This window comes from Tachypleus tridentatus, chromosome 9 (assembly GCF_004210375.1).
Source record: "Tachypleus tridentatus isolate NWPU-2018 chromosome 9, ASM421037v1, whole genome shotgun sequence".
Lineage (NCBI taxonomy): Eukaryota > Metazoa > Arthropoda > Merostomata > Xiphosura > Limulidae > Tachypleus > Tachypleus tridentatus.
Window position 1 is genome coordinate 98,066,906 of NC_134833.1, and position 10,930 is coordinate 98,077,835.

Consider the following 10,930-nt stretch of genomic DNA (forward strand, 5'->3'; position numbering starts at 1 on the left):
CCACAAATGAATTTATTACAGTTAATGTTACGGATTAATAAATTGTGATTAGGAAGTCATAATTTTAATACTTCAGCTAAATGGAAGTGGAATAAACAGAGACATGTTTAAATTTTTTGACACAATGAATTTAACTGTAATTTTGAACAGTTTGTAATTTTTAAACTTCAGTATGTGATATATATAAGAAACTGAAGTTTCACACTAAGAAAACTATTTAATGTAACTGATGCTTGTAAGTGAATTAATTGTCCATCTCATCAATTATGCAGTTAATGAAATAATTAGGGAAAACCATTATTAACACAGAAGGGTTTGGATATTATGAAACTCTTTATGAAATATTAAGAGGTCTGTGAGATTCTGTGTGCACATAGAACTATTATTTTCACTCAACTCTCATGTAGAACAATTAATGTATAACTTTCAAAGTTGTTTATTATTAAGCACAAAACTACTAAAAGGGCTATCTCTGTTGTAACTTTTAAAATTGAAAGAAAGACTACTAAATGTTTTTTATGGTAGAACTCACTTTTGAATTCATCATTACAGCTATAAACTAAAATAATTTAAAAATGGAAATTTATGATGTAGCTGGTGTTTAGAGATGTGACAAACTTTGAACTTCATTTATATATTTCATTTTATCCAAAATAACTGTACTAATACTTTTATTATATTCAGTAATACCTATATTATTAATAATCTTCATCAGTATTAACAAATCTTCCTTACTTATATTCAGAAATTGGTAATATTGGAGTTATAATTATTTAAATAGCTTAAGCTGTTCCACTAAATTGTGTTCTCATGTTTAGACAAGAACTGTAAACACTGTTTAAAGTGTAGAAAATAATATTCAGAATTAAACTTATTGGACTTATTTGACTTTTAAAGGAAGAGCTAAGACTTTAATTTCAATCAAGATATACCTAGAATAATAAAAGTCACAGCATTTGTTTTTGTAGGTAATTTTTTAACCTGATGTCATATTTAATGTTTTTTCATAAATTGTGAATAATATTTTATTTCTAAAAGAAATTTATAAATGTGTGTGTGTGTATATTAATGTAATTGAAGTTATTAGCTTGTTTTACTAATTGGAAATCCTTGATAATTAATGTTTTAAAGATTCAAACAAAAGATTGTGTGATTTTGAAATTTGATAATTCTTTCCAAACTCTCAAATATTGTTTAGAATGATAAAATTGAGAACTGGAAACATTAACTGTATAGTAACTTACTTTTAGAGCATTTAAGATGGAGTTTTTGCACTCTTATTACTTTTACCGTAACATCTTATATTGTTATTGCACTAAGCTAAACAAAAAAATACTGTTTTTGTTGGGTTTTTTTTCAAGACTAAAGTAATCACCATTATTACAGACAGGACAATAATGAATAGAAAAAACAAAACTGGATTCATGCAATTATCATAATAAAGTAAAACTGTAAAAACATCTTCAGCATTTGACATATATAATATTAACCACATATTGAAAACATTATTGCATATGCAGATGATGTTAAGGGTGTATATTTGGTGTATCTGGACTTTTGGAGAGCATTTAACAGTGTTGCATGAAAGACTTGTAAAGAAACTTCTCTGGTATGGGAGATAAGTTACCTAATTGGATAGAAGGGTGGTTTGATGGAAGAAAGCAGAGGGTTGTTATAAATGAAGTTTAGTCAAACTGGATTAATGTTGCAAGTGGAGTACCTAAGGTTCAGTCTTTAGGACCCATTGCTCTTTTTGGTTTACATTAATAACATAAAAATGATCGATACATTACTTCAATTTGTTAATGATATCAAGGTCTTGGGTGTTGCTGGCTGTGAAGAGGATTTTGCTGCTTTACAAAAGGATTTAGATCATTTAGTGGGTTGGGTAGATAAATGACATGTGGGTTATTATAATTTGGATTGGAATAACTTTAGGAGTGTCATGAAAGCAAATGATGTTGGTGTAATGGTTGATCAGCCTCTTAAGCCATACAAGCAGTGTGCTATTACCAGTAGTAGGGCATATAGAAGGATTGTATCTTCATAAATACTGAATACAAATCTAAAGAGGTTATTCTTTCATTGTATAGGTCACTGGTAGGCCATATTTAGAGTATTGTGTTCAGTATTGAGCTCCTTATCTTAAGAAAAAACATTGAATTTTAGAAAGGGTTCAGAGTAGGGTTAGTAAAATAGTACCTGAGATGGAGGGTTGTCATATGATGAGAGGTTGAAATCTCTCAAATTTTCTTTTGAAGAGAGAAGATTTAAAGGATATCTGATTGAAGTGTTTAATATTGTAAAAGGATTTGATAATACTAATGCACCAACATTTTTCATACTTAACAGTGAGAATTATAGAACTAAGGGACATAAATATAGATTTAGGCAAGGTAAAAGCCATCTTTAGCAAAGACAATTTTATTTTTCAAATTGAGTACGTGGCCAATGGAATTTGTTGTTTCAGTTCAGATGTAAGACTTGCACATTTTGTACAGGTACAAATTTTTGTATGTGATGATAAAGTGAATGACAAACAATCCAATAAACTTATAAGGCTACAGTGTTTGTGCAGTTATCCTTTTAATTAAGAGTATGAGAGTATGGAAGGATAAGTGTATAATAGAACATAGATTTAGGTAAGTAGAGATATTCAAATAATGGTAGGATAAACTAAAAAAAACAATAACCAGTATTTATATGATTTGGTGCAGGTTGAAGAAGCTGAGTAATGAGTTTTATTGAGAAATAAGTCTTTTCATGAATATAAAAGTAAAATTATAATGCAGAATAGAAAAGAGTTCACAAAAATCTATGTAGTTTATTTAATAATGGTGTTAACCAACAAAAAGATAGTTTAAAAAAGTTTTATATTAATTTGCAAGCATTACAACAATAATCAAAAGAAGGGAATACTTGACATTTATATATGTTTTTATTTGTTGTTCAGGAACTAAGTTTTTTTCAGTTGTTTTAAAAGTGTTTGTGATCACTGAAGTATTGTGTCTGTAGTTAGTAAACATATTTTGTAGATACATAAATGCATAATAAACATGTAATATATACACACACACACACACACACCCTTGTGCAAATTAATTGTAACAAGACAGAAAATAATGATTTTTTTCAATTTTTTGCATTTTATTTCTAAGAATCCAAAAATTACAAATTAATACATGATATGACCACCTTTATTTTTCAGAAGATTGTTAATCCACTTTGGCATCGAGTCCACGAGTTAACTGCAATCTTTACTAATTTTTGGATCGCGGTACCACACCTCAATTATGGCCTCCATTAGCTTATCTTTCATAGTACAGTCTTTTCCCCAAAGTCTTTCTTTACAAATCGCCCGAAGATTTTCAATAGGATTTAAGTTCAGAGAGTTTCAAGGCCAGTCCAGCATCTTTATTCGCATTGTAGTCATAAAATTCTTCACAAGTTTTGATGTGTGGCAGGGAGCCAGATTTTGCTGAAAAATGCCAGATCCATCTGGAAATCTCTTTTTTAATTATGGAATGACTTTTCTCTGCAAAACTTCGATGTACTGTGGTCCTCATATCATACTTTTTACGATATGTAAGCCTCCGACACCATAGTAGCTGAAAAAGCCCCAAAACATCTTCAAGGGATGTTTTACGAACCGATTGATGTGAGATTTTCAAAGTTTCTCACCTGGTGATCAGCAAACATGCAGACTTCTTTGACCCTGTATGAAAAAATGTCTCCTCCCAATAACACCTTTTTCCATTGTTCTTGCATCCAGTTCTTGTATTTCAGACCCCATTGATACCATTTTTTCTTCATTGAGTTGGTAAGAAGTTGGTTTTTGACTGGTCTCCTTGCCCTTCTAACGCAATTTCGAATGACATAATATTCCTCAAAATTTTGTCATATATCCCAAAAATAGATTGATCGTATTGCACAACACAGCTAATGATGCCGTCTGTGTGAAAAAATGACTATTAAAGGAAATCTGCGGGTCCATTGAGCCTACACTGGCTGCCATGCTGAAAATATTGTAAAATGACCATTTGTTTAATTTGCACAAGGGTGTACATGTTTTTTCTTAAGTTGTTTGTATTCCTTATTTTGTCTTTATAACAGTTATTCTCTATTGGTAGTATTATCTTGTGCACATTTATGTAAAAACTAAATTATAATTTAAATATTTTGTGGACTCTAGTGTGGTAGATGTGACAACTTACATTTACTTCACAATCTTCACTCCTCTTGTGTACTGGACATTCCTGGCAGGGTTTTTCAGGTAATTTAAATGTGTTTATTAAAATTTTATTCTGATACTGTTTGATGGCATAATCCTACATATTTATACGGTGAACCTTCTTCATGAGTTTAAATTATTTTGTATTTCTTATCTTTGTATTGTCATATTGAGTCAGTTTTATTGTGAAAGATAAAACAGGAGAAATGCAAATTAAAAAAACAACTTAAATTTGGTGTAATATTAATTGTAACATCAGATGAATTATTAAACTAAAATTATCAACATTCTAAATTTGGCTTTAGGAATGATACTTTATATATACAGTTTCTAGGATTTTTATGAGCTACTTGTATTCTTGATTATGTATGAATATTGTCATCTCGGTAATAATAAAATTTGGAAAAACAGATTTCAGCACAGTATGGTTCTAGACTTAGATATTAAATAAATAAATACTAGAATCAAAAGGTTTAGCTCAATGAAGTTGTGCTCTTGAGTTTGTTGTTAGCAATATTTTTATAACCACTTAAGCAATTTTGGAAATTGTGTTTGTAACATTTATTTACCATTAGGCTTAACAAATAAGATATATCACATTAAGAATTTCTAGTGCAGACAGGTTGGATAAAAAAAATAGTAATATATTTTTTTCTATATATGTTAAATCAATTGTTAAGTAAACAAAAATGTAATATCATTATTAAATGCTAATTTCTTTTTATTGTAACTGTAAAATTGAAATATTATTTAGTTAATACTTTTTACCAAATAAAATAATTAAGGTGATAATCCTATTTTATGCTTGTTACAATTATTCTTTCCAGCATTTAATAACTTTTACTTTGAAGCATTTTCAAGAAAAATCAATCATTTTAAGAACTTAATTTTACTGTAAAGTTCAGTATTAGATGTAAATTAACTTGGTTTGTTCTGTGAAGTTTCTTTTTTATATTTCAATATGTAATATACTTTGATTGTCATGTAAAAATATTAAAATGCCTTATCTGTTTCTTTCCTGTGATAGTGTGTCACAGCCCAGTATTTTATTCTCCTACAAATCTCAGGTGGACGATGTGGTTGAAGATGATAATGTCAGCTTACCACATCAACTTTCATGTTCCTCACTAAAGACAGATTCAGATTACATTTACCAGGTAACAAATGTTAGTCAATTAAACCAATCATTACCTCATTTGTGAAGCACCCAGTTTTAAAATTTATCATTCACTTCTAAGTTTTTTTGAGAAATCATAACTTTTAAGTAGCTTATAATAATATTTGGTAATTTGTATGTAAAAGTAATGATCTTATTATGCATTTTTGTTATATAGTATCTATGCCTTCTGGAATTCTCATATATTAATGCAGTAAACTTGTGAGTTTATTCTTCATACAGAAACTTGTTACTTCAAAATCTGTGTACTGATGGTATTGAGGACAAAGTTAAAATGCATGACAAAACTGAATGTTTCACTGTAATTTAAGATGAATATACAGGTTTAATTTATATGCACATCTTGGATTAAAGGTGTTATATAACTGAATGATAGGGAATGATATTTTGGAGTGAATGTTCTTTTTTCAAGATTATATAAATCTAAGCACCAGTAAGTTGCATTTAGAGTGGGTGTTCTGTTTAAAGGTATTGTAAAGCAGTGTGACAAAACATATTTAGAATTGGTGGTCTTGATTAGTGCCCCTTGATGTGGATTCCTGTACGTGGTGAGGCGACCTTACAGAGAAGGTTCTGTTCTTACAGTTTACCTCCTCTGGGATCTAAACATCCACCTGCGTGTTTGCCTTGCGTGGTAACTCGTAAAGGGGAACAGAGAATCCTGGTGGTCGAGGGGTTCAACTCCAACACACCACTTTGGCCTTAAATTCCTGTAAACAGGCAATCTTGGAGTGCCCCCCCCCCAGGATCAATCGACTAGTCCATTTGAGCTAGGGTCAACTGAGTACTAGCATAGGACGTTCTCAACGGGTGTTGTGGACATTGTGTCTGACACTGGTGTTCAGGTATAGTGCTCATGAAACCCTGGCATCACTACAGTGCCCTTAAGATGCTGTAGTGCATCCTCTTGTAGGGCTCCATGGTGGATGAGGTCAGTGGGCACTGAAAAATTTTCTATTTATTATGGATACTCCTAAAACAGAAATAACACAACTTGAAACCATCAAGAAAAACCCGACTACTGGAAAACAACCACGCATTGATAAATCTGTACAGCCTAATTCACCACTTGAATCTGCCCTGCGATTCCTAATTTTGCATTCCTTGAGTGATAAACCTCTAGGGCAGATGTCTCCATTTTTTAATCAGAAGAGCTTAAAAGGGCTTGCTGGCTCCCCTAAGTCAGTAAAAAAGCTACGTTTGGGAGACATCTTAGTGGAAACATCTTCATCACAGCATTCCAAACTCCTCCTGACATTAAAAGCCTTGGGGGATATACCCATTGAAGTTACTCCTCATTGCACTTTGAATTCTTCCAGAGGAGTCATAGTTGAAAGAGATTTAAGAACTGTCCTTGAATCAGAGATCCTCGCAGGTCTCACCAGCCAAGGTGTCATAGCAGTATGCCGAATCTTCACTCGAAAAGATGGAATTCTGGAACCAACAAATGTTCTAATACTAACATTTTCTGTACCATGTCCTCCCACCACAATAAAAGCAGGATATCTGAATTGTAAGGTGCGACCTTATATTCCTAATCGTGTATGATGTTTTCATTGTCAACGATTTGGTCATTCAAAACAATCTTGCCGTGGTTCCTTGACCTGTGCTCATTGTGGTGGTAAAGACCATGATGCCACTGAATGCCAACTTGAATCACATTGTATAAACTGTATTGGTATGCATCCTTTTTATTTTACTTCTTGCCCTAAATGGGTATAAAAAAGGAAATACAATGTCTCAAGACAGTTAACAATCTCACTTACACAGAGGCTTGAAAATTATTATTACCTATTCTGACCAGAACTGCTGTAACCCATTCCACTACTACAGTAGGAGTCCAAATAGACCTTACCCTATCCCCTACACAATCTTCACCAGCAAATCTTAATGAAACACTTTCCAAAATCAACACAGTTCATGAATCAGTGTCTCCTTTCATCTCTGTCCTGACCACATCTTCCAGTCATTGCCAAACTTCACCTTCTTCAAGTCAAGATGTTTTCATGGGGTCTCTCTCTCTTGATACCCCAAAAATTAAACAAACAACTCGCCCGCACCCTCAATCATTAGTACGTGTACTGATAAATTCAGACCTGACCATTCAAGCTAGAGCAGGATCCATATAGGGCGATAGACCGACATCCAATAAAGAAAAAAAATGTATTCGTAAGCAGTAGGACCCTCTACCATCTTCTCCTCTGAAATAATTACACATGGCCACACTAATCCAATGGAACTGTCGAGGTTTCCAATCAAATGTGACTGACATCAAAGATCTGATTGACTTTTATCATCCCATATGTCTTTCTTTGCAAGAAACATTTCTACACCCTACAAATACAGTTACTATCTGTCACTATTAATTATACTTGAACGACAGGCTATGTGTAGGATAGGGACATGGGGGAGTTGCATTGCTGCTTGATCAGCATGTGCCCAGCTGGTCCCTCTCATTGACCACATCCTTGGAGGCTGTAGCCATCCGTGTCTCCTTGGGTTGTGCCATCACTATTTGGTCTCTATACCTTACACCTGAAATGCATTATAATCAATCAGACTTCGATACCATCATTGAGCAACTGCCTACCCCGATTGGGAGATTTCAATAGGCATAATCCCCTCTGGGGTGGCTCCCGTATTGATTTGAGAGGGCGTGCCATAGAGCATATGCTCCTGAACCACAACCTGGCTCTATTCAATACTGTCTCTTACACATTTTCATCCACCTCATCAGTCATTTACAGCTATAGATCTTTCTGTCTGTTCCCCTTCGCTACTCACTCACTTTTCCTGGGAGGTTCACATTAATCCACGAGGTAGTGAACATTTTCCCATCATCTTACGAGAGATTAGCAGTGATCAGTACCACCCGACCCATGTACCTTGGTGGAAATTGGTCCAGGCCAACTGGCCTTCTTTCACTACTCTCTCGTAACTTGATCCTGCCATCTTATGTAAATCATCCATAGATGATTGTATAGCAGCAATAACCAACAGTATTATATAAGCTGCTACTCGATGCATTCCTAAAACCTCGACATGTTCCCTATGGCATCCCCGCCCTTGGTCAAATTCTGTCTGTTCTATAACATGGAAAACTCAGAAGCGTGTTTGGGATAAATTTTGAAGATACCACATGCTTTGAAACAACATTACATTTCAGCAAGCCCATGCACATGCTCAGCAAGTTCGACGTCAAAGCCAAAAGGAATCTGTGATTAAATACACCTCCAGCATTTCTTCGACCACCAGCACAAAAGTTGTATGGGATAAGATCTGGAGGGTGAGTGGAAGTTATACTTCTGGCACCCTCTCTATCTTAGTATCTGATGGCCATGAAGTTGCAGATGCACAGAGCATTGCCAATACTCTTGGGGATTTCTTCTCTCGTGTATCTAGCTCTTCAAACTTATCCCCTTCCTTTTTAGCCATTAAAACACAGGTGGAGCATCTGCCTCTTTCCTTTTCAACTGACCATTTCTATGACTACAATCGCCCTCTTACACTGATGGAACTCAAACTTGCTATTCATCGGTCTGGCAATACATCAGTCGTACCTGATAATATACATTTTGAGATGTTACGCCACCTTTCCCAGAACTCTCTTACTATTCTCCTAGCTGTCTTTACTCAGGTATGGCAAGAAAATGTCTATCCAGAAGCTTGGCAACAAGCTATCATATTCTCTATTCTGAAACCTGGGAAGGATCCAACAATTCCTTTGAATTACACTCCCATTGCTTTGACAAATTGTCTCAGTAAGATCGTAGATGGGATAATTAATGTCTGCCTCATTTGGTTTCTTGAATCAAACAACCTCCTCTCACTCACTCAGTGTGAGTTCAGTAGACAATGCTCTCTGACAGACCACTTAATTTGCCTTGAAACATCAATCAGAGAAGCCTTTTTAAGGCAACAACATCTTGTTACTGTTGTTTTTTTTCGAAAAAGCTTACAATACAACATGGAGATATGGCATCTTACGAGACCTTCACTTGTATGGATTGCATGGACACTTACCCCTTTTCATCCAGCAATTCTTAATGAAGTGCCAATTCCACGTCCAAGTGAGCTCAACACTTTCTCATTTTTTCCCACAGGAACTTGGAGTCCCTGAGGGCTCTGAGTGTCACACTTTTCATTATAAAAATTAATGCCATCACTGAACAGCTACCCCCTACAGTTGCAAACGGTTTTTTTGTTGATGACTTTCACATCTCATGTCAGTCATCAAACATGAGGTTTATTGAATGGCAGCTACGAACTGCAATCTATCAGATACTGAAGTGGACTATGGTAAATGGTTGTAAACTTTCACTTTCTAAAATTGTTTGTATAAATTTCTGCCTCAAACGGGAAATCCACCCAGATTTAAAACTCGGTCTTGATGATGTTGTACTTCCTGTCATACCTGAGGCAAAGTTCTTAGGTCATATATTTGATTGTAAATTAAACTTTATATTGCACATCAAGCAACTTCGTATCAAATGTCTCAAAGCATTAAACATTCTCCGTGTCCTCTCTTCTACTTCTTGAGAAGCAGATCGATACTCCATGCTCAGAATTTATTATGCCCTCGTCCGATTCAAACTTGACTGTGGGTCTGTGGTCTATGGTTCTCCCAGAACCTCAGCATTGAAAATGTTGGATCCTGTCCTTCACCAAGGGCTTTAACTTTGCATTGGAGCTTTTTGTACTTCTTCCATGCAAAGTCTGTATGGAATCTCATGAACCCCCTCTATATATTCACTGTTTGCAACTGTCGTTAATGTATGCTTCCAAACTTTGATCCTTACCACAGCATCCTACCTGGAGTTGTGTTTTCCAACCACAGTGGACCATACTTTTTAATAACAGATAATCTGCCATTGTTCGTTTTAGTCTCCGTATCCTGGCACGATTAGAAAATTTGGATTTATCCTTGAATAACATTGCAGTTTCTTCAAATCAGCCTATTTGACCATAGCAGATTACTGTCCCCAATTGTAACCTATCTTTGAGTCATCTGAGGAAAGCAGATACACCCAATTGGAAATATCGCTCTTACTTTGCTGAACATCTTTCATATGATCCATCCATTCCACTCAGTGGGCTCAGCCATGGTTTGTGACAGTTCGATTGTGGCACACAGACTCCCCCCTACAGTTTCTGTTTTCACTGCCGAATTGTATGCCATCTCTCTTGCCCTAAATCTTATTGAAATAATGCAATATACAAATTGTACAATATATACGGACTCACTCAGCTGTCTATTGGCCCTGAAATCATTCCATGATGGTCACCACCCTCTTCTCATCAATTTCGAAAACAAACTGGCCCATCTTTCTCTCTCATCTGTTTCCATCCAATTCTTTTGGATACCAGGTCATGTTGGTATTTGTGGAAATGAGCTGGCCAACAGAGCAGCAAAATCTGTCTGTTCTGGATCTATCATCCCAGTACCCATTCCATACATGGACTATGGTCCAGTTATCAAATCCAGACTGTACACCAGATGGCAGGCAACCTTGAATGAGCAA

The 10,930-nt window shown here is 34.8% G+C and overlaps 1 protein-coding gene across 4 annotated transcripts in view; it reads left to right on the plus strand.

Annotated features, from left to right (window-relative positions):
- The window catches only part of LOC143225836 (transmembrane protein adipocyte-associated 1 homolog), a 62,564-nt gene that overhangs the window by 44,277 nt on the left and 7,357 nt on the right, over nt 1–10,930 (plus strand). For all 4 annotated transcript variants that reach the window (XM_076455937.1, XM_076455938.1, XM_076455939.1 and 1 more), the window contains 2 exons: nt 4,193–4,273; nt 5,259–5,388. In XM_076455937.1, the coding sequence (XP_076312052.1) occupies nt 4,193–4,273; nt 5,259–5,388 (211 nt within the window). The remainder of the gene's footprint in view (nt 1–4,192; nt 4,274–5,258; nt 5,389–10,930) is intronic.